The sequence below is a fragment of the Grus americana genome, chromosome 3, assembly GCF_028858705.1.
Source record: "Grus americana isolate bGruAme1 chromosome 3, bGruAme1.mat, whole genome shotgun sequence".
Classification (NCBI taxonomy): Eukaryota; Metazoa; Chordata; class Aves; order Gruiformes; family Gruidae; genus Grus; species Grus americana.
In genome coordinates, this window is record NC_072854.1 from 102026533 (window position 1) to 102051005 (window position 24473).

The window sequence follows — 24473 nt, forward strand, 5'->3', positions numbered from 1 at the left end:
ACTAATTCAAACAATGCAAAATATTTTTGCAGTGGCTCCAATAGTTTCATCATGTTACGATGGATGAGAACATCAAAGATGTTAAAGATATGCAAACAGATATAAAATACTTTAGTTATATGGAATATTTTATTGTTAGGGTACTAGAGTACTTCCAAATTCTGATTCTTGGGGTGGCTCCACAAAGAGTTGAGATTACGCAGCTGGGGAGGTGCTTCACAGCTGAAAATGTGATGGGGTTGGGGCAGATACAGACACAGCTACACTGCAGCTCAGGTGGCATGCTGAGTTAGCTCTGACGTGGCTCATTCGGGTGCTGGCAGCAGAGGAGGATGAGCAGCACCCAGCCTGATGGACATCTGTGATGCTGGGGAAAGTGCCTCGCACCTCAGCATTGTCATCCCCGCTGTGGCTGTCACCCCGTGTCTGCAATGGGGCAGTACAGCACGTGTTACATGTTTTGCAGATTGAATTTTGCATGCTTATTTTCTCTGCTGTTGTTTTAGTGTTTCTACTTCTACTTAGCTGAAATTACAGACTGGGTTGGAATATTAATATTGAATAGCTACAGACTACTTCTGCTCTTTTAATTTTAAGACTAGGTTTTCAGCTCAGCGACGCAAGAGTAGCTTTAGAAAACGAATAGCTCTGTCACATACTGCACTGTTAATATGATTAAAATCTAGTCTTTTCATCTAGATCCTACTGGACTGATTTTTATTTTTATTTAGCGACATTCTCAAAGCACTTTTGCAAGCTAATTTCTTATTTCGAGTTTGCTTCTTCAGCATACTACTTTACTTTCCACTTTATTGATTTACTTCCTCGTGGAAATTTTGAGCCTCAAGTTTCAACTGGTATGTTTAGTCAAAAAGGAGCTTACCAATGATTTACTGTACAAATATGTTAGCGCAAAACTAAATACGCAGATACTAATAGCAGAGATTACAACCTTTGGATGCTTACATCAATCTACACTGTTCCCGAACTACAAGCGGCACCCAAAATATATTCATTCACGTCAATGCTTTACTCGTATTTCTGAAAGAAATTTTCTCTTAGTGCTGTATCAGTGTGTTGTACAACCGATAATTATATGCAAAATACTTGGGCACAAAGCTGTAGCACTTTTCTTCATAGAGAGAGCTTTATTGGTTTCCCTTGGGTTGCATTTGAATTTCAGTAATAGATTTATTCTTAATAATTCTATGATAGGAATTCTTACTTTGCATAAATTCAGTATTTTCTTGCTGTTGGAGGTTTTGTTGTATTTACAACATGGCTGTTGCTGTCATATTCAGACTTTTTGTTGTTTCTTTGCCGATTGACTGATTCATTATAAAGAAAAGTCCATCCCTTATGACAGGTTTTCATTAATTCTGTGGGATTTTTTTGGCTTAGACTACAGAACATTATCCTAAAATACTAGGAGAGAATGGTCAGCTTTCCAGCCTCTGAGCCGTAACCTAAATCTGGTATCCACAAGCCATGCACGGCAGCGCTGGGCTGGCCAAGGCCCTGGCTGGACTCTTGGAGCTGTCCCAGCTGCACTGGGACACTGCCGGCCACCTCCAGAGGCCCCTTCCCGTCATGTTTTGTCATCTCCTGCCCACCCCACCACGTTCAGTGGCCTTGCTTCCTCACACCACCGGAGAAATGGGTCACACAGGGGTCCCTCTGCCACTACAGCCCTACAGCACGTGGTGTAAACCAGGACAGGCGGTGGGGAAACCTGCACGGCACCGGACTTGTGTGAGCCGAGTCCTGCCCTAGTTATCAAGCAGGCCATGGCACCTGAAGCCCCCCATGACCTGAACAGCAAAACTGCTCATGGCTGAAGTGCTTTGTCTTGGGAGGCCATGTTGTTACTCTAGATAGGGGCTATGAGGTTGGTGGGGCGAGCCCCTTCCCTGGGGCACTCGCTGCTTGACGTACTTGTCGAGGCCAGGTCTCGGGGAGACTTCCACCGCGTCTGAGTGGAGGTACGGGCGGGCAGCCCCACGGCGGGTGGGCTGAGGGGAGCGTGGGCCGAGCGGCTCTCCCAGCACGCCTGCCGGCCGGGGGTTCGACGCCCAGCGGACCGAAGCTGCGGGCGCGGCCGCGGCCGCAGCGGGAAGACGACTTCCTGGGTGCGCAGCCGCCGGTCGCCCTCCCTTGGTCACCGCCGGCTAATCCCCCGCCGCCCGGAGGAGGCGCTCCCCGCGCTGCACGGCGGGCAGGGGCAGGCGGCAGCGGTCCTCCGGAGCCCCGCAGCGCGCTAGGACCCGGTGGGCCCCGGCCGCGGCCTCCCCGGGATCCTGCTGCCAGAGTACGCGGGCCGGGAGGGGAGCCCGGCGGAAGGCCTGCCCCGGCGCCCCTTCTCTTCCCCGTGGCGGGATGCTCTCGGAGGCGGCACCGCAGCCGGGCGGCCTGGAGAGGTTCATCAGCGCCGGCAAGGGCAGGGGGCTGCGGGCGCGGCGGCGCTACGCCATCGGGGAGCTGCTCTTCAGCTGCCCGGCCTACGCCGCCGTGCTGACTGTCAGCGAGCGCGGCAGCCACTGCGACGGCTGCTTCGCCAGGTAGGGCCGGGAGAGGCCTGGGGCGGGCCCGGGGGGCGGTGGCGGCTCGGCGGGTGGTGACGGGGCCCGGCCCCGGGGCGGCTTCTCGCGGTTCGGCCGGCGGCGGCCCGCCCCGAGCCAGCGGCGGCCCGGCCACCCGCGTTCCCCGGCCGTGGCCGTGTCAGTCAGCGGCGTGCGGGCCGCTGCTCCACGAGTGCTCATCGTGGCAGTCGTGCCCCGCAGAGCGTTTGCCAGGGGGGCTCCGCGGGCCTTTCTTGGCAAAACTTCCCTCCCTGGTTCTCTGCCGGCAGGGCCGTGACGAAACTTGTAGCTCAAAACTGGTTTTCCTTGCTTAACAGTGAAGTTTTGCTCTTCACGTGCTCTGGTGGTTATGTTGACACCTCGCTCTCACGGGAAGTTTCATCAGGTTTTGTAGTAATGTAATTTTCACTGAATGTAATGGGAGAGAGGGTCTGCAGTTGCCTAATTCATGCTTTGCATGCAGATGGAATATATATGAACGGAATATATATATCTCTGTAATTATATATACAGAAATACCTCTATGTTTCTGCTTCTCTGTTCGAAAACTTAGTTTTTGGCAAATTACTGTTACTAGGGCAAAGCACAGGCAGCGCGAGAGGTTCGTTACGGAGTGGCTGCGAGCGTTGAAGCTGGAGTGCTGCGCACGCTGACGGCAGGCCCGCGTCCTGGCCGCGCCTGGCCTGGCTCCCAGCTCTGTGAGGCTGTGGGGTGCTCAAGTTTTCTGGGGGCGCAGCAGCCGCCCTCCTCACCTGTGCGGAGGAGCGGTTTGACCTGCTGCGAGTATTCCAGTGGTTGCCGTAAACCTCTCAATGTCAGCCGCTGCAGGGGGAAAAAAAAATTTAAAAAAATGCATTTTAGGGTTTTCGTTAGAAAATTAGATGTGATGCAGTGGCGTCATACCACATCACGTTTTTAAAAGGTATAGTACTTGCCTGACTTCTGACAGCTTACTGAAGAATCACAGTGCTTACCTGGTTGTAACTTGGAACAAATGTTAGTGTTTGCCTCAGTAAAACAAAACAGCTGTTGTACTTTTGCTATTTTAGTCAATACGTAAGTATTGCGTGCATATGTAGACCGAGAGGCAGACTGAAGAATATAATTATCACACTCTAGTAGGTCTTTTCATCTCTTGTCCTGTCATCTTAACTCACTTAAAGCTTTTCATTTTCTTCTCTTTTCGCTTGACCTTGTCCTTTTTCTTTCCTCATTACGTTATCTACTTTATGACTTACTCACTTTATTCACCCCTCTCTTTGCTTATGAGCACCTAATACAGTTCCTAGTGAAGTCAGTGAAGCGAGTCCCATTAATATGAAGAACTGTAGAACTGAGGTGATTCTCGTCTCCTTTGCACCAGTGGCTTTTCGTAGCCCCTAAATTTTGTTTTTTCTTTTCTCTTGTGCCTAACCACAAATCCCCTTGTGTCAAAGAAACTGGCTGGTTTTGTTTATCACATCCAGAAGATTTCTCTCTGTAAAAAGACCAAGGAATACTTTCCATGCTCCATTGATATGAAGTAATATTGTAGAGATAATAGTAATCTCATGGAATAGCTTTTAAAGATCATCTCCAGGAGCAGTCTGTTTAAACACTGCTTGTTCTCCATGCAGGCTTCTCCAGTGGAGCTCTGGAGGAGCACGGTGATCATGGAATATACCAAATGCAATACCACAGCAGTTACAGTGGGGTAGTCTGAACCTATTTTACACCAGGATGATGAGGTTCCACTAAGAGGAAACATATCTCAGGGATGTAACTTTATCTGCCAATGCTCAGAAATGTGTTTTGTGTTTGGGCCCTGTTGCATTAGCGCTGGACTAGCATGTGTTAGATTCGGAACTGTGCTGCGTGAACTTGAGAAGAGTGTTAGGAGGAAGGTTGTGGGCTCAGCACTAGAGAAATTTTGCGAAGTGGCCATAAAACTGTTGTAGTAAAATGGGCAGAAAGAGACTAGAATGTTGTATTTGCATCTGATAGTATTTACTTTAAATACACAGCTGTGGTTGAGGTGCATACTGTCAGCAAGCAGAGTCCCGATGTTAGCCTGACGCACTCGTGTTGCATCTTCTACTTTGCAAGAACAATCAGAGGATGTCAAGACTTGCTATGCTTTATGGACTCCAAATGCCAGTGACCTCTGAAGTGTTGTACGCTATTATGTTCCATGAGGACACTCACCCTTGTTTTACTCCAGTGAGCTTACCTCAGTTTAAGACTTTTTTGTCAACTTATACTGGGGAGGGTGTGTAGACATTTTAAAGTATTCAATACTGCTGAGAGATCCCTATTGCTGTCACACCAAAATGTCGTGTGTTGGGTAACACTTGCTCTATTTTTGATGGGATCTGCTACAACACATACACCTTGAAGCAGAAAAGGACCTTCCTTTTGGCAGTTCCCTGTGTTGGGATATATACAAATATAAAAAAAAAGAGAGCGTGAGGCTTAGGTCACCTTAGAATACACAGATAGTGGAGCAGATGTTAGTGGGACAGTGGGCTATGTGGTGGCTGGAGATCAAACAGTGTATTTAGTAATGCAACGTGTTTTATTGGTGTTGGGAGGCAGTTACTCACAAAACAATGGTCATGCTTTCTGTAACTATACAGAGAAGCAATGGAACTGGCAGCACAGGTGCAAAGGGTTAATGTTGATGAGCATGTATACGGAGCAGTTGGGAAGTTTGAAAAACAAGGAAAAGTTACCTATCAGTATGCATCATATAGTGGCAAAAAAGGATGCTGTCTGTCAAACAGCAGAGAATAACATGTTTCCAAACCCAGCAGTTTATCAGGACAGCAGAGCACTTTTGCATAATAACAGTTGTTAGGAAAAACTGGTTTTGACACTCTAAACAATTAAAAATGGTGTCTGCTATTGGAAGATGGGATTCAAGCTGTAGTTGTAGTGTTCTGAAGAAAATACAGTTTTCATTGTGAAATGCAAAATATTGTGCAAAAAGTGATGCAGGATACATTTGTATTTCATTCAGATTTATAGAATAAAATAACTTCTGTTTTCTTTTTAAGGAAAGAAGGATTGTCCAAGTGTGGAAGATGCAAGCAGGCCTTTTACTGCAATGTGGAATGTCAGGTATGGTAATGCAATTTGTGAGGATGCGGGAGGAAGGAGGGCAGGGGCTGCTGAACTCCATTTTTTTGTTTGTGTGGCATCGAAAGTCTCTAATCGTAGCTATGGTTAATAGTAGTCCAGTCAGTTTCAGAATCCCACAGATGCTGACCATGGAGTTGTGCATTGGACAATTACAGGATTTGGACATGGTCTGCATGAGTCTTTCAAGATCAGTAGCTCCAGGGCATGGTACCACTGAGACTTTGATTAGAGCTGCCTGTCAGCCCGCTAATTATGTCTGTATTACTTCTTTCTTTAAGCACAAACCAGATAATTTAACATTAGCTCGCTAAACTGGTAGGAGAGTCTGTGTCTAATGGAAAAATTAAATCACTAAATAGCTATCTTAAGGGGGTTTTGTTGGGGTTTTTTTTAGAATCTCTGCAAATATTTTGGGTGGCCACAGCTGACAGTAGCCATAACCATTTGAAACGTACCATGCTTTCTCACTACCTCACTCATTCTGGCAACTTTTATTCTTTCTGTATACTTTGTATTTTAAAAGCCCCTGAAAAGAGTATATAAGCGTACACTAGAGTAGAGCAATATGAAGACATCCAAAACATTTGCATGCAGTTTTAAGTCCATTTTCACTTCAAACTAGAATAAATACCTTAAAAAAAAATTTTTGCCACAACTAGTATCTAACCTTTGTGGGGTTTCAACTTGATATGGAAGAATTATCCAGTTTATGTGTGAAAAACTCAACTGGATTGCTAGCTAAATAATGTAAGTGATGTAAGATCCGTGGTGCTGGGCACAGAGTATGGAATAGTGCTCGTGAAGGATTTGAGTCACCAAAGGTCTGGCATGCAACTATGTGTTAGCTATAAATAATCTGAACCTTCTCCTGCATGCTAGTGTGCTGCTATTCTCCATTGTCGTTATCTGGTCGGAGATGTTGCGATTTGTGCTGTTCAGTTCCTAGGCACTCTAGAGATGGCTACTGCTTTTATTTCAAGGATGTATCTTATTCGCCCATTGCGCAAGTTGTGAAGCCAACCTTGCCTTCCCAGTGAATCTTAGTGAATTGTGGGTGAATCAAAAGGCCTTTTGGTTTTGAAGCACCAGGAGGACTCAAAATGCTTAAATAAGTTTTTTACAAAATTTTGAATAGTTCACAGAATATTGAAAGATTGACAGCTGGCAGTTGCTGGGAAATAAGAGAATGCTTACTATATGAGCATCCTTAAGGCTCTTGAGAGAAATCTGGATGAGTTTTAAAGACTGTAGAGAAAACCCATTATTCATTCATGAGAAATGCTTATTTGTAAAAGATGTTTTCATATGACATTTTTTCTTAGGAAGCTTTTAACTAGTTGAGAGAAGGAAATAGTTGAAAAAAGCAATTTATTGGCTGTTTAGCCTTTTTATCTGAGATCGTGAGTTTCTTCTCTTACCATATAAATTTCACAATGGTTTATGAAGTAGGTAAGCAAGATTTACTGAAGAAAGAAAGCTCAGTGATTTGTGCCAGAAAAATTAACAAGTAGATATCATGGTGGAAGTAGTGGAACTTATTTCTGCTGATCCATGGTCCTTTGCTTTTACCTCCAAGTCCCTTCTTCAGTCCCTCCCTCAGTGTCCTGACTTCTAGCCTTGTCAAAGCTTATACTTTTATGTTAAAGAACAAGGAGGGTTTTTTCTCTCTTTCCCCTGGGTAGTGTCTTGTACATGTATTGCTTTCTTAATTTGATTTTTTTTTTTGTGGTCAGAATATTCTTTCTCTAGTGGGGCATATTGCAAGAATAAAAAACTGAACTGCTCAAACTGAGTGTCCTTAAGACTGCAGGAGATAATGCTCAGCAAAAGCCTGTCTGTCTGATAAATTAATGAATTAAAGTATTTTCTACCTGGTGGTGTGTAGTATGATGCTTTAGATATAAAGCCATTTTTTAGGTGTTGTGATGTCTAGACAATAGTATGACAAGCAGAGGTATTAGCACTTCACTCTTACTGGTGATATGCATATGGCTTTTGACTCCCTAGTTGATACAACATTATCTTCCATGTTTTGGGCCCTTCTGAGTCAGTCTGATGAAATTTATGAATGTTGCTGAGACTGAATTCTTTGACATCCTGTCAAAGTTACCTTCAAGCATAATATTCTCTAGAAACCAGTCTCCACTGACTGTACGTGCCGCACAGACAATCTGCGCTGCATCTTCATCCCTGTCTTGTTCAAAGGCACTTTTCAGCAGTTCAGCAATTCTTTGTCAAAGCCAAAAAAGGACATCTGTGCCTTGATACTGAACTTGTAACACTGATATGTACAGTAAATGTGTCCCTCTTGCCTCCATGGATGTGAGACTTCTTCATGCAACGCTGATAAAAGGACAGGGCTGTACCTGAGAATTGTGATGGCATTGTTCATTTGATTTTTATTTTTTTAAGTTAATTTTTTTTCCTCTTTCAGAATAACGTGGCTATTAAAAGCAAAGTTAGTGACACTGCATGTATTTCGCACTCTGTTGAGCCATATAGTATCTGTGTTTTGCGGTTCTTAAAATACTGTCCAGGCATTTAATGAATGAAGCTTCCCAGCAGTCTTTGTGGCATTTCTGTTTTTGCAAATGGAGTATAGGTACACAAAGATACATTGACTTGCTGAAGATCCCCCAAGTGGTAAGAGAATACATCTGGCCAGGTGTGTGATGTGTTGACCAAGTCCTGCTTTGCAGTGTATTTCCTTTGCCCTGGTCGCTGGGAAAGGTGGTGTCATGCTGTAGTCTGAGGGGCCGAACCTAGGGGAAGACAGTCTTGCAGCGTTACGGTGGCTGATTGGTTTAGGGCACACTCTATACACACACACGTACGCATGCACGCTGGCCCTGGCACAGTCGCCTTAGTGCTAACACATGTCTTTTGCCTGTTTTGGTCTACTATTTTGCTTTTAAGATAGATAATCTTATGTTTGATCTATATTAAGCTTGATGTTTGCATAGGCGTAGGTTCAGTCTCAGATGCAGGGCACATGAGAGGGGAAGATGTCTTCACTGCCCGTCCTTGCTGCCTTGAATGTTTTGTGAATTGGTAGGATCTAGCCAGGGTTTGCTGCATCTTTATTTTCCCAGCCCCTAATCCAGTTCTCCTTTTAAAAGGGTTTGTGATTTCTAGCTGATTCATACCGTTCTGCTCTCCACTATTGCCTCCTCGAAGCGCAGGCCTGTTATTATAGCGGTGGCTTTCAGACCCCATCTGCAGCTGTTCGGGTCTTGACTTCTTAAATTATAATAATTTTAGTCAAACAGCAGGAGACCTGTGCTCATTTTTTCTCCTCAGAAATTAGCTGCTGAAACACTCTGAAGAGAAATGTTTTAAGAGGGTTACATGGTTGCAATTGTGGAACTGGTGAACTTGAACCAGCTACTGGAGCTCCTCTTTCTGTTATTACACATAGCTATTATTTTTCCCAGAGTGGAGATCAGCTAGCCAAAGTGCAGAAAGAGATGTTTTTGTCATGACTTTCCATATTTGCAATATATTTTGAACAAAATATTTGCAGGTTTTTCTTAACGTGTCATGTTAAAGAGTGCTGTAGTTGATATTTCTGGAGTAAGGGAAACGTATTGCTAACCAGCTAGTAAGCCTCCAAATGTAGTTGTAGACCTGGGATTAGCATCAAGCAGATGTGTTTTAAATGGGACCTTGTAGAAATTGCCCACTCCTCTTTAGTGAGCTGTAGAAAAAATATGAAATTCTTGCTGTAATGATTCTGCACAAGAGGAATGTAACACTGCAAGACCCTGCTTAAGATTGCCTTGGCAAAGAGTCTGTCCCCCTATCCAGAAACTTTCTCTATGTAATTTTCTTTGGTAAATGTCTCCTGTGAACCTTTTGAACCTTAACCCATGGAAGTCAAATACCCTCTACGGCCCAGCGTTCGGTAAATGATGTTAGGGAAGGATGTCTGTGAAGACATGTGAAACTCTTCCCTTCATTTCTTGGTGAAGGACTGTATTAGAGAACTTCACCGGATAATATCAGACATCAGAAGTTGCCTTACTGAAATTTAATTAAAGAGTTGGATGCCATTTGAGCGTAAGTGGGCCTTCAGCTTTTGAAGAAGTGGGCTTAACCCCTATACTGGCTTGCCCAGCATTTCTGTCTGGTATTTGTATGTGTTTCTTTTCAATGAAGTGAAATACAACAGAAATTAATGCTATTGAAAAGGTCCATGTGAGGAAGGAGGTATGAGGACATTTGTTTGGACTCGAGTCTTATTTTTTTGAGTCTTATGTATTGTCGTTTGGGTGTTTTGGTTTTTTGTTTTATGCTGAGCTATATGGCAGTGTTCTGGGAATTAATCCAGTAGTCCTGCATGGTAGAATCTTTTTAAAGAACTTGGTGGAGAAGATTGTTTCCATGCTTTGATGTGAAAAGCATAATCTTTAAAGAACTTCCCTTCCAAAAATGTTGTCACTCACTCCTACATGAAGGGAAAAATACTGCAGATGTGATGAAAATAGGAAGAAAATATCATTAATGCAGCATTAGGGATTCAACTAGAACAATGCTACCTGTTATAATTCAAACTACTTAGAGAAAAACGTGGAAAAGAATGAAAAATGCAGTCCTGCTGTGATTGCAGGGAAAGCTGCTGTCACAGTATTTCCATCCCAGGTATTACTCAGTCATCAGTACTCTCTCTTCTTGTGGTGTTTCAGGCTTTTATCTCATTTTGCACAATTCAGCCGTATCTTGTCCCTTTAACCTCCCTACTAGTTCATATAACTCAGTATGAATCTGCCTGGGGAAAGATTTTAATTAACAATGTGTAAAGAATAAAGGGAACAAACGGATTTTTAAAAACACTGCTTTGAGACAGGCACGTGATTTTGCATTTTGATTTTTTGTTTTATCAGGTAGTCTCTCCTGTTTATTTAACTGGTGTGCGTGGATGCGGGTCCTACAAAACTTTGGGTTCTGTGCTGTTGCTTCTTGCACATCCAGCAATCACGCTGAAGTTGGTGGATGTTGTGGGTGTGCAAGAAGGGGTGAGACATGAGGTCTTCCTTTGTGTCTCTTCTTAGCCTTTAGCTTGTGGATTATTAAGCAAAGGCTATGGGGAATTTTCCAGAAGAAGGTCTTGGGGCATACATAGGAAACAGACCCCTCAGGGGATGCATTTTGTAGTGTGACAGCTGTAGGAGAGCTGAGAGTGTAATTTCACATGACATGATTATGGTATAATATACTGTTTTGGTTCTCCTGGTCTGTATTGCTGCATCCTTTTAGAACATTTACACTGAAGCTTAATTCAAGCAGCCTGTACATGTTTTTTTTTTTTGGAAGTACCATACTGAGATATCAAGGACAATGAAGTTGATATTGTGAGGGGCTCAATACCCTTGCAGCATACGTGAGGCTGGGGTGGGTGTTCACCTTTCTTTTCCTAATAAAATAAACTCCCAAAGCTGTCCATACCCAGGGCAATTAAAATGGCCATTTTCAGTGGAAGAACTTTTGGTGTACTAACTCTGAAATTGGTGATCTCAGCTTTTGTTTTATCTGCAAAACCTGTAAATAAGTGGACCAGCCAAGGCAGGAGACACTGGGGGTCCTGATTGAGCTGGCTGTTTGAAGTGCCTTGCGTTGTCCTGTGTGACCTCCCACAAGAATGCATCTCCCAGTAGACCTGTATTGTATCTACTGGTCCTACACAGATGTTTTGGATAGCCTAGGGTGTCTCAAATGGCTCCTGCCATCAGTGAGTTGGCAGCTGGGGGAAACTGTGTTTTTTCTGTTCCTGCCACTCAGTCACTCTGGCTATATTGATTATTTTTTTTTAATTATTTTTAAATTTTTTTTGAGTAGGCTGACTAGGTCTGTGATACTGGGTGAGTCACAGTAAGCGGAATTAAGAACTTTCTGGAGGCTGCAAAAAATTTTTCAAGTTTTTGCTTTCAATCACTTATAAATTTGTGGGATCTGTTGTGATTTCTTTCCTCTGCTACCGTTTTCCACCAGTTTAAAACTGGTGTGAAAATAAAACTCAATGCTCCCTATACAGGCAGAATGCTATAAGTCTGTTCTAACACAGTGCTGTAAATGTGTGTCTGGGATGAGACATAGAAATAAATAACTGCATTGCTTGAATATAGAAATAAGAATATTTCCATGTTTGAACAAATACATAAAATGAAATTTGATGCAGTCTGAGAATATGCCATGCCAGGCTCTGTGTGCCAGTGCAGAGTGTTAATCTGGGATTCTGTGCTCATCTTTGAAAGATTCTGTTGCTTTGGAGGAAATCCATAGAGTGCCAAAAGCCAGTGACTTGTGCCATCACTCCAAGTGTTATTGTATGTTGAGCTAGGAATATGCTACACATTCTTAACTAAAATGTGTTTGCCTTTATTAGTGTGTTTTCGTTGCCTAGCCGTACTGTTATTGTACAACATTTAAGGAAAAAATCTGATAATTCTATCCAGTAGGTCTGGTTTTGACCTTACATATACCGATTCTTAGAGTGATTGTGAATCCATTGACTTCAGACACATTACTCCTGATTACACCAGGGTCGTCTCATAATGAGGGGCCAAGGTATTAAATGGAAATGAACCCAATAAAGCCATCAAGCTCAGACCTACTCTGTCCTCACGTGCTTGATCTGAACAATAAGAACTGGTGATTTATAAATCATGTTGTCTGTTTGCTTCTTCGTCATTTAATTCTTTTTTTCCGTTGAATAAATGAAGATGTTCTGACCTTAGCTCATCCCTTGTGAATTTGTTTGAAAAAAGCAGGATAGCTGTACCCCTTAAATGTGACTCAAGCTTTTGTTCAGATTTAGTGAGCGTCATCTTATTTTTTTAAAGGAAACACATTTCACTTGACCTCTAGGATCTGGCAGGACTTGCTGCATCCTCGTTTTCATCACTTTATCTTCATGGCTTATTTTTTTAAAATATTTTTCTGCATTTTCAGAAGGAAGACTGGCCAATGCACAAGCTGGAGTGTTCCGCCATGTGTGCTTTTGGGCGGAACTGGAATCCCTCGGAGACTGTGAGGCTAACAGCGAGGGTCCTTGCCAAACAGGTGAGCAGGAGGCTAGACTTGGGAGGTACGTTCCTACTCTGGGTGCCAGGGAAGGCAGGAAAATGAAAATTGACCGACAGTAACTGTCCCTGCAAAGCAGATACATACTAGCTTCCTGTGTACAGACGGGTGTAATACGGAGCATGAACAGCTGGACGAACTGACCATCAGACCACAGTGTCAGGGCCACCATAGTCCAGCTGGAGAGTTTTGGGGGCAGATGGTGAAAGGCTAGTGAGGTTTTAGGCTGTGTAGCTGTAATTTATGGCCAAGGTATTGTTGAACAGAGTCTGGAAAAGTTTACTGATAGTTTCACAATGTGCATGGTGTTTTGGCCTCCATTCTGGTAGACAGGAGCTCTTGGTTACATGTGTGGCACCAAGGCCGTGTTGGTGAAGAGAAAGAAGAACGAGACTTGGTACGTGTGGTTACATTCTAAGGAGTGCTCCTAGTGTTACCTGTCTGCAGGCACTGACGTCTTTATGAAGCAATTTGCTGTTGTACTATTTTTCAGCTGTATCTGCGTAGCATTGTGTAGTGTGTACGTCCTGGTACATTTGTGAGCCAAGGACACCTCTGAGAGATTCAGGTATAAGTGTTTACGATTACTCGAGTTAACCGATGAAAAACAGAGTTTGAGAGGGAAATCTCAGGGCCTTGGTCTTTGGAGAACAAGAACATTATTAGTAAGGAAATAAGATTGCAATGTCAACTTCCATTTCAGTGTCCCCTAACTGTATGGATACTGAGGATAATACAAGCGCTTACAGGGAGGGGATGGGATTCATGAGTTTCAAGGTTATTATGCTGTGTATCTTTGTGGAGCTCTAAACTCTCTCCACAAAAACAAATCCTCTTTGAAGCGTATTTGTGTGATTGAGGTCTGCTTATGTGACAAGGGCAACCTGGATACTGTATGTAGTGAGGATTTTGGTGGCCTGCTGGGAAGGTAGCTGCATACTTGCTGTGTGTGTAGATATGTGTGTGTGCACGTATGTGTGTGTGACTTAATTAAAGTTTGGTTTAGTGGTGATCCACAAACAAAATCGAATGTTTAATGACAAAAAGTCATTGGAATAAATTTGTGCTTTTATCACTTACAGGGAGGGGGGAGAACCCTACATGTCATATGAAAGCTAAATATGCAAACCATAGTCCCTGAACCTCAGCTGCTGGGCCACCTGCAAAGCCATATTTAATGGCCAAGATTACAAAGAAGTGGCCTTAGGCCAACAATGGAGCATTGCTTTTGAACTCTGTCAACAGTCAGTTTATTCACTTTCCTCAAAGCAAAGCCTGTCTCCTGCCTGCTTGCTATTGTTAGCAGCTTTCTGGGTGTCTAGAACAAAGCAAATGACATATTTAAAATACTGTATATAAATTTGATAGGAGTTAATCTTTGGCTGCCTAATTTGGTGCAGAGAGAATATTTCTATGGCTTTACTAAGGGCAGTTGATTTAACTCATTGCTGTTCATCAACTTCTATAAATTCCATACAGCGTGGATTTGGGTTTGTTTTACAGGTAGGAGTTCCCAGCTTATGAATGAGTAGACAAAACTGCCAACTTAAAACATTAAAATATTTTCTTGTTGTTTTTTTCTTCCCCTTATTGCTAGAAAATTCACCCTGAAAGAACACAGTCGGAGAAGCTGCTTGCTGTAAAAGAGTTTGAATCGCGTAAGTAAAAAAGGTTTGCAGGTAAACAGAGGTAGTTATCTATATTCACGATTTGCTTCCCCCTGGTCCCCCTCCATCAAAACCTTTCAGAGCATCCAACTCCTGTTGAAGGAAGGGAGTAAACAAAGAGAATCATGGTTCCTCTTTTTTTGAAAGTGCAGTGTTGTTTGTTTGTTTGTTTCTTTCTTTCTTTCTTTCCTTCCTTGGTTGCTTGTGGGGGCTGTGAAACAAGGGTGAAAACCTAGACAGAATTAATTATGTAGCATACATCCATCTCATGGCTTTTCTGGTACTCTAGTGTCTTTTGAGAATTGTAATGTTGTAAAATTAAAATAGCTGGTATTTGTTACCAGGAGGCATAAAATCAGAGACAGCACAGTTGCTTGATGGTGACAGTGACTAAGGGGCTAATTGCAGAACCCTCTGGACTGTGCTTCAGTATCTGTCACTGCCAGTCAAATTTGACATGTTATATATGATTGTGTTGAAATTCCATGTCCTAAATGCTCCAAAATAATCCAAGGAAGGAGATGAGGCAATGGCTTTCTTTTAACTGGAAGGCTACTGTTTACATCCGGTGAGGCAGAGTTAGAAATTGAGCAGGTAGGGAACTAGTAACCATCCTGGCATAGTTTTCACTGGTCTGTCGTTTCTCTTTCTTAGTGCTGGGGGTAACGTACGAGGAGACAATAGGTTTGTATATTCACATTTCTCACTCTGATGGCTTCCAAAACCTGTTATAAAATGCTGAATAAATGCAGTCATTGCTAGACTTGAGGTAGCAGAGTAACCAAGCACAGCAAGATTACATTCTTACTTGCTTCCTGAATAAAAGCTGCTGTCACAGCTGTTGGGACAACTGGGGAAATAAGGGGGAAAAATGCCAACATTTGACTTTGCCTAAGGCGAGGATAATTTTTACAGGTAGGTTAGCAGGACTGAGGTTGAGGAGGATGGGTAAGTGCTGAAGTAATTTCTGTATATTCTTCTGCATTGCAGCTTGTCTTCAATAATTTATTAATTCAGGAGCTAAAAGGCGAAAATGTTTTTTCTGTTGCAATGTGCCCCTTGTCCTCTAGGAGCCCTTGTTTTGTTTCTGGTTTTGTTAGTAAGAACTCCTGTTCCTTCTGCCTTGCTGACTCTCCTCATCTCTCAGCACACCTTTGCCATGTTCAGCAGTTGTTTTACGCTATGCAACATCCTGCACAGGAGAGGAAAAGGCACCTGGCTGTCAGTTGGAAGCTCAAAGTTTCTTATTTCTGATTTGTCCTAATTCTCATCAAATTGTGCCATTTCATTTTCCTCAGTATTTTTTGTGACTCTCCTGTCACTCACATCTGCTCTTACAAATAATTTCCCCTTTCTTCCACCATTGTGCAGCCTGTTCTCTTTCTGCATGGTTTTCTCTCCACTATTATTTTGAGTTGGAGAGGAGAGACTGATGACTTGCTGGCTTTTTAGAGCAGGAGTGAGCTGGTGACACTGCCACTGTGAGAGGATTAGGAAAAAACATTCCAACACTCTGCTTTTCAGGAGAGAAGAGGGGACTGAGAGTGTATGGTCGATCATCTAACTTGCTCTGCACGGACCAGGCAGGAAAAGGTTCAGTGGCCACAGCTTTGGTTGGAACCTGTCATGGGCCTGAGGGTAAATCTCTGAACAAACCCATAAGGGAATACACTTGGCAGGTGTGCCGGGACATTTCCACTGATGTTCCTGCTGTCTCCTGTTATCCTCAGATATCTGCAGGTTAAACACACCTCTGTTGATGGTCACCCCCCAGCGCATGGAGACACGGGCATTCTCAGGCACTGTTACCTCCTGAAGCAGGTGCCTGCAATAGGTCAGGTGGATTGCACTCCTGGGCACCCTTGTGTTATCCTCCTCTTGCTGCGAAGGGAAGCCCTGGTGACTAGCCCCAGCGTTATTGCCAGCTTTTGTTAGGTCTCTGTCGCACGTGGCCACAAATAGTTAGGGCCTCTGTGCTGGGAAAGACCACATCTTTTTAAAAGCAGGCATAAGCAGCCTTCCTTAGCAGGAGTCTGGGCTGGTTTGTACTGGTAAGGATTAGGTCTGTATGAGGAAGTTTCACTATGTAAAGTATGTTGTAAGAAGTGTGATGTTGAGTGTGACTTCATACCACAGTAGATGGGACCAGGTAGCTCATAAAGTTGTGTTACACAGCTGAGGACAGCTACCCATAGTTGATAGGCTTCTAGAAGGCCAGCGCTGGCTGGTCTGTTTGCTGGGTTAACAAATGCACTTTAAAGACTCTAACCCTTCTCCCAAGAAAGGGAAATTTGTGTCCAGTTACCTGCTAATGTAAAGATGTTAGAAAATGCCTTCTAATCCTGCATGTTCTTGTAGCACACGTGCGGCTTTGGCAGAAGCAGCATTACGTTTATGGAAGAACAGACGCTTCTTGCAGTACTTCCAAGTAGCTGTTCTTCGAGGGGTTTCTGTTTAAGTCTGGGCCTGTTCTAACCTAAGTCTAGCTGCAGTTTCCTGTTACTGAAATGGAATGTATTCTTTGTCCACAGACCTTGACAAACTAGACAATGAAAAGAGAGAGCTGATTCAGAACGACATTGCTGCTCTTCATCACTTTTACTCAAAGCACTTGGAGTACCCTGACAATGCTGCCCTTGTAGTTCTCTTTGCACAAGTAAGTTGGCTAGAACACAGCCTGCTTAGGTGGATGGTGCTATAGGAGTTTAGCCTTTGTGAAAGGGGAAAAATGTTAATGGCAATGGAAATGGGACTCTCTGCTTATCTTAGGGAGAGGTGAGTGTACTTGATGGAGAAGATCCCCTTCCTTGAGCAGAAGTGACTGGCCATGCCCCATTTCAGCAGTGAGGGGAAGAGACTCTTGTCTGCCGACTTTCTATGAGATGCTTCTCAAACACAAGAAAAGGGGAAGCAGCCTGTATTAGACCCTGTCAAAGTTAGGCTTCTTGTTGGCCAAGCATAGTGCAGCTGTTGTTGGATTTACATGGAAGGCTGCTGGTCTGAGACCCTGCAGAGGCAAAATCCTTCTTTCAGGCTTCAAACTTGTGGAAATCCTTGCTGGTCAGGTCATCATTGTGTTTGACCTTCACAGGGAGTAAACTTCAGAGAAGTAGAAAGAGCAGGCTGAAACTTTTATCTGGTGTGTGGCTTTTAAATGCAGTCAGGTAGTTTGGTCATCTGGAGAGATAAAGGAAGGGCAGGATGTCGTGTTAGATAACTTCTGAAATGTGTCACCTCTTTTTTTCTCACCTGTTTTTCTAAATTGAATGTATTGTAGTGGATGGAATAACACACCAGTGGAATACTGAAAGATCCATTTTCTTCTTTTTCCTCCTGTACTTCAAAATAAGCCAGTTTTAAACATCTGAGTAAAAAAGTTTAATATTTTGAGATAAGGGCAAATGTTGACTGCTGCGGTGAAAGCTGAGATGGCCATACCCTGGTTGGTAGAGCTGGGCATCTACCAACAAGGAGGTACAGTTACTATTTCCTTAATACAGAGGTACTGTTATTCTGTAGGGGAATGATTCTTTAGCATGTTTAGCATCTGGTCATCATCCATTGTGTTGTTTCTAATTATACATTTCAATGAAAAGTTTTTTTTCTGTTTTGAAGACTTTACAATTTAGATTTGTCAGAAAGATACTTCAAAGACATCACTACATCCAGTTTCTTGTGATGTTTCTGAATTTTTTTGTTAGAATGTAATCCCCAAAGATTACCTTGTTTTGGCTATAATGATGTCCACTTCCTGTCCTGGACCAGCTCCACCTGATCATGGTACTTAGTTAGACTTCTGTGAACTGCTGACTACCAGATCTGATACTCCATTTGGTTTTCTCTGGTGACACCCAAGGGTGTCATCTTAAGCTCATCCTGATCATTAGGCAACTATCTGCCACTGTGGACATTGCAACTTTTTGAACTAAAATCTCCAAAGGTCATCTGGATGCTCCTCGGAAGTGTTTTATAGGACACAACCTTTTGAGGTTTTAGCCCCAGCATAAACCTTTCTAGAAGAAGGGGAGGCATGTCTGTACTTGATATGTACAAACATACTTTCTAATAATTAGTTAACTTGATCTAAAAGTAATAGTATGGATATCTCTGGCCTCATGATGTCTAATTTGGTCCTCCATTTGGCGTTTTTCCTCGCTGTGGCTCAGGGCAGGCATTTGGGACTTGGATACCTCTGACTCCTTGCTCACTGCTTTTTGTGGGCTTTGTCTGATGTTGTTTCTTACTCAACAAGTTCAACAAGGCCAAGTGCAAGGTCCTGCATGTGGGTCGGCACAATCCCAAGCACGACTATAGGCTGGGCGAGGACTGGATTGAAAGCAGCCCCGAGGAGAAGGACTTGGGGGTATTGATTGATGAGAAGCTCAACATGAGCCGGCAGCGTGCGCTTGCAGCCCAGAAAGCCAACCGTGTCCTGGGCTGCATCGAGAGGTGTGACCAGCAGGTCAAGGGAGGTGATCCTGCCCCTCTACTCTGCTCTGGTGAGACCCCACCTGCAGTACTGCGTCCAGCTCTGGGGGCCCCAGTACAGGAGAGACGTGGAGCTGTTGGAGCGAGTCCAGAGGAGGGCCATGAAGCTGATGGGAGGGCTGGAGCACCTCTCCTATGAGGACAGGCTGAGAGAGCTGGGGTTGTTCAGCCTGGAGAAAAGGCGGCTCCGGGGAGATCTAATTGCGGTTTACCAGTACCTGAAGGGGGCCTACAGGAAAGATGGTGAGGGACTGTTTATCAGGGAGTGTAGTGACAGGACAAGGGGTAATGGGTTTAAGCTGAAGGAGGGTCAATTTAGGTTAGATGTTAGAAAGAAATTCTTCACTATGAGGGTGGTGAGGCACTGGAACAGGTTGCCTAGAGAGGTTGTGGATGCCCCCTCCCTGGAAGTGTTTAAGACCAGGTTGGATGGGGCTTTGGGCAACGTGGTCTAGTGGAGGGTGTCCCTGCCTGCAGCAGGGGGGTTGGAACTAGATGATCTTTGAGGTCCCTTCCAACCCAAACCATTCTATGATTCTATGATTCAACACAGCTAAGGTGTAATTTGTCCTTTTGAGTGGAGCAAAGATTTTTGTCCAAAGCATCCTTGCCATTCACTGCTCTCTTCCTCAGCTGTTGGTATCATGCCACTCACTTTTGTCCATGTGGAACATAGCTCTCGAGGCTAGTGCTCTTCCTCCTCAGTCTCACCTTGTCATAATCTTCAAAGAATTGCTCTCTTGTCTCAAGTTCCAACACCTCTTCCTTTCCTTGAAGACCTTGCATAATTTCGTGCCTCCCTCTGTGCATTCTCTTCTCCACCATTGGGAACGATCTCGAGCTCTGTTTTTCTTCACTGTTGTCTCTTTACTCCCTCCACCTTGCCTTTTTTAGTCATGCATTTATCTGGTGAAAACAGTGGTATCTCATCCCTTCTAATTCTTCCTCTTGTGTCATTTCTGGTGTGATGCATTGGAGAAGTGAGTTGTCCCTGGCTTAGTGGAGGGGAGTTGATGATAACTCACTACATATTTTTAAATATTTCCCTGTGATTCAGAATCATCAAGCTGTTCTTCATGTCAGCCTTTGTAGCCTTATGTTCTTGCTGTTGATATAATCTTCCCTTCTATTGTTTTTGTATTCAGCAATTACATTTTGGTTTTGGTTCAGGTATGTTCATATATTGGCTAGTGCAGTAGCATGCTCATCTTGAGAGACAGGGAGCCTTTGGACGGTACCTTGCTAAAAATAGCAGGATAAAGATCAAGCAAAGATACTGGTGAGTGAATCAGAGAAACAGGACACTTTCCTTAATTGTGAACTCATCATGAACAGTTCATACCTGAGGAGTGGCTTTGGGAAGTATTTGTGTATTTCTAAAATCCAATCTGAGCTGCGTTCCAGCTTGTGGGGCGTATCATTGTTGGTCGCGTTTGTTGTCAGCTCTTACCCTTCCAAAACAAATACTTACACTGTACTTGATAGACTGCTCCTGTGCCCATTGGAGCTTCAGCTGGACTTGGCCATGTGACAGTAGTTGTTTTAGTGCTTTTCTGGCGCTTCTGTGAACAATTTGATGATGTAGGGAGATGTCGATGAATATGGAGAGAGTTCTCTTTGTGTTGGCATGTACGTGACTTGCAGTGAAAGTGGAATAAAGTACTTGATTAAGGTGCATTTTGGTCACTTAAAGTCACACAAACCACATGAAACAAAGCTGAAACTCCTGTAAGATTCCCTTGAGTTTAGTGAGAATAAAAGAGGGAGAAGGTTTTAAAACCTGCTTGAATCTATTCTATAAGAAACATTTGTGAGCAAGCTCTTTTGATCCTGTGTCTGTTTAAATTAGGAATACACTTCCTTTCATACGCTGTCCTTTTTCTGTCCCCTCCTATTCTATGTCTTTATTAGGTTCAAGTCTTTCTCACTGCCTTTGTTGTTCTTCATATGTGCCTTAGCTGTAGCTGATGTGCGCTGCCCTTGATGACAGATGTCATTGTGGCAAGTCTCTGTAACACATGCTGCCTTAAAGCGCTGTACTGCCCCAGCCCGGCTGAGTTTGCTGCTGTTTATCCCTACATGGCTCCTTGTGTGTGTAGTTCTGCTTCGGCCCTTTACTTGTCATGGCTAAATGAAGTCTCTTTGCCCTGTCAGTGTCAGTCTTCATTTCGTGCTTGCAATGGTCTTGCTTCGTCTGACACTTTATAGCGCTCTTTTCAAGCCCTACCTCTCGTGGTTGGCCTTCCAAGGAGCAATCCCCTAAATGTTGTGTACTGAGCAGGCTCGAGTATTGGACTGTCAGTTCTTTAGTGTCCCGCACGTTCCTTTGGATAGGGACTTTGTCCTCACTTCGCTTTTTGAGATGTCATGTAGCTCCTTGTGAGTACTGGTGAGGTGGAAAGAAAATTGTAAGCAAATTACTGCAATTGACTTTGCAGTATGAGAATGTGAGGTGCGAGTGTGGAGTACTTAGCTGACCGGAAGCCGATCTAGTCTCTTTGTGTTTTTCCTTAGGTTAACTGCAATGGCTTCACAATTGAGGATGAAGAACTCTCTCATCTGGGATCAGCCATATTTCCTGAGTAGGTTGATTTTAATATTTTTAAAAATAAAATTAACTTGTTTAAAAACAAAGGTTCTTGCACAGGTATGGGAGTAGATCTCTACTGAAAGAAATTTAATTAAACACTTAATTTGTCTTCTTTTAAATATCTTTTGCTAATAAAATGTGGTCAATGATTTGCTGCAGTTTTCGGGTTTTTTTACATCTGGTAATTTTGGTAAAACTGTACTTGTAATTTGGAAGCTTAGATTGTGAACTGTATGCAGGTTGGTAGGAAACAATTACTTATTTGGCTAGCAGGTTCTGGACAGGGACATCACGTAGCGATCAAAGCAAAATGAAAAGAATTGCAGGTGACTTGCTCTATTCACAACTCTCTGTTTTGGCTGAGTTTAATCCTTCACCTGGTGTTCTCTGAACAACATCCCTTCTACCTTTGTTCCTTGGCAAACAGTAAATCCCTTTCATACCTTCTTTCAGCCTCCTCAGATGTTTTAAAAACTGCAATGCTTTATGTTGCTATGACAGTGGAAAAATATGTACAAGCTGCTTAGCTTTACAAATAAACTGCAGATGTTAAGTGCTAACTGCAGTTTGTGAACGGGGGAGCACAGCTCTCTTTAAGGCTGAGGAACATTTCTTCCATTTAAGTCTGTCCTTCCCACTTAATGTTGTGCCCCTGTTCTTTGCAAACCCCGTACTGAAAGTATTATCACTGTCTGCTAAGGCTGACTTCCTTGTGAGGCATAGATTACTAGCAGTTTATCTATGTCAAAGTAATCTGAAACTCACAGATGCCGAATTAAAGCAGGACCTGATTTTCCTAAGTGCTGCATACAGACAGTAGTAGATAGTACTTGCTTCACAGATTCTCCTTCTTCAGGCGGGTCTGTTTGAAGTCCATAGCCCTGATCTACAGATTGGAAATTAAGGCCTTGAAATGCCTAGGATCAGAGGCATGGTGGGGAGAGGAGAGTATTAAACCAGGATGTTCTGGAAACACGTCCAATGCCATCCCTTGTCTGTAAGTGCTCAGCATGTAAGAGCCAGATCTTTCCTACTTAACAGTTATGCCTGTGAGCTAAAAGGACTGAAGAGACTATTATTATTTTGGTAGATTGGAAGAGAAAGAATTAAAATTATACAATATTTACCTCATATAAGCAGCAAATTGCACTTTCTCCAAGCTTGGTAGTAAGGGGGAGTGCTTTTTGCTAGCGGTCCAACTTTTTGCATAAGTTGTGTGCTTGTGTAACAGGCAGAGATCACTTCCCTCCCACTTCAAACACGGATTCGGTTTATGTTTGCACAGAAGCCAGCTAAAATTTTAACGCCTATCTTAAGTTGCAATGCAGCAAATGACTTTTGCTTTCCTGTATTTGCTTGTTTCCTTTAGGTTAGATGACTTTTTCTCCTCTGAGGAAAATTGTCTATCATACGTACCTAAATAGGATGTTGATAGTTAAGCTATATGAACACCCCTGTCAGCTGTCCTGTAGCGCTGTAAGAATGGGAGAATAATAACTTGCCTAGTCCTGCGATAATAGGATTTAAAAATTGTAATGATTCATTAGCACAGCCATTCTCCGTATCATTAGAATAAATAACAGTACAACAGATTTTGCCAAGGTTACCTTTGTGTTAAGCCTCAGAATAAGAACAGCTTGCAGAGAGAGACTGATTCAGTCTTTCAGACTTTTTTTTTTTTTTTTGTGAAGTGGCGCTTAACTTTTTGCCTGTTGCTTTTGGGGGTGGTGAGGGAAAAGGTTTACTTTTCTACTTTTACAGTGTTGCATTGATGAACCATAGCTGTTGCCCAAATGTGATTGTAACTTACAAGGGGACGTTGGCCGAAGTCAGAGCTGTTAAAGAGATTGAGCCTGGAGAAGAGGTAAACGCACCGTGTTTGAATGTATTCTGTACGCATGCATCCTAAAAGTAGGATTCATCCTGCTTTTCAGGCTTCATTCCAATTCGATGACAATTTAATAATAGGGAGCAAGGATATCTTGTTTCTCAGAGAACTGTAAGATGTTACTCTGGAAAAGTTGGGGTGGCTTTAGAGGACTGAAGTGATTCTTAGAGATAGTATCCTATTTTGTGCTAAAACACGGGAAGGCACCTGCAGCAGTCACTGTGTATCTGCCAGCCTCTGTCTCAGTTTACCCAGCTGTAAAATGAGGCTGAGTTTACTGATGTTTGGCTGGTGCTTTGAAATTACAAGATCAAAGCAAATTATTACTGCTGTAATAGTTCCCAGTATAATAGTAATGTATTGAAATTGAAGCCAGAATAAACAAGGTAAACGGGTACAGATAAGTCCTCTGACTTCTGTTTGGACAGAGTATCCGCAAAACATGGGACTCAGTCATATCACCTCAGTGGCATTTGCTGGGAAGTCGCAGAAGAACAAGAGTGTGTTTTTAGGTGGAGTGAAGCTGAATGGTGATGGATAGAATTCTGTGAATTTCATTAAGGCTCTGGGTTTACCTTGAAACTTTCTCAACCAAATAATGAACTTGGCAGGGAGTCTTCAGGGGCAGAGCTGCTTTTTACTTGAGAAAAAAAGATGTTAAGCAGAGTTGAGGAGGATGTTCAAATATCTGAAGGGGATGAAGATATGGAACATTCTCTCTGGGGATGGAGTTTGCATAGAGTTTCAGTGGCTTATTTGTTAATTTAGTGGGCAAGGTTAATGCTGATCAAAATAAGTTCAGATTTGATTTTAGTAACTCCTGCCGCTTTCTGAAGTATGTGATACCAGTTTTGAAGAAGGGGAGAGAGGTTATTTTTGTGGATTGTAGCTGTTCACCATTGTGAACAAAGCGAGTGTAGTTGCTGGAGCCGAGGGTGAATGACTCAGGTGAGCAACTTCTTTTTATGCCATTTACTAACAATGATTTGTCTGTGATGTTGGCAGTCACTGCAAATGCATGGTGGTAATGGACAAGGACTGATCTTGGTTTCGGAATTTTA

The 24473-nt window shown here is 43.1% G+C and overlaps 1 protein-coding gene across 2 annotated transcripts in view; it reads left to right on the forward strand.

Moving 5' to 3' along the window:
- The first annotated feature begins 2090 nt into the window (after positions 1 to 2090).
- The window catches only part of SMYD2 (SET and MYND domain containing 2), a 30617-nt gene continuing 8234 nt past the window's right edge, over positions 2091 to 24473 (forward strand). The window contains exons 1-8 of one of the 2 annotated variants that reach the window (XM_054819877.1): positions 2145 to 2558; positions 5615 to 5678; positions 12648 to 12758; positions 14377 to 14437; positions 15362 to 15394; positions 16978 to 17102; positions 21449 to 21516; positions 23286 to 23388. In XM_054819877.1, coding sequence (XP_054675852.1) covers positions 2377 to 2558; positions 5615 to 5678; positions 12648 to 12758; positions 14377 to 14437; positions 15362 to 15394; positions 16978 to 17102; positions 21449 to 21516; positions 23286 to 23388 — 747 coding nt within the window. In that variant the 5' untranslated portion in view covers positions 2145 to 2376. Of the gene's footprint in view, positions 2559 to 5614; positions 5679 to 12647; positions 12759 to 14376; positions 14438 to 15361; positions 15395 to 16977; positions 17103 to 21448; positions 21517 to 23285; positions 23389 to 24473 lie in introns of both variants that reach the window. The other variant, XM_054819878.1, reaches the window with a different exon arrangement.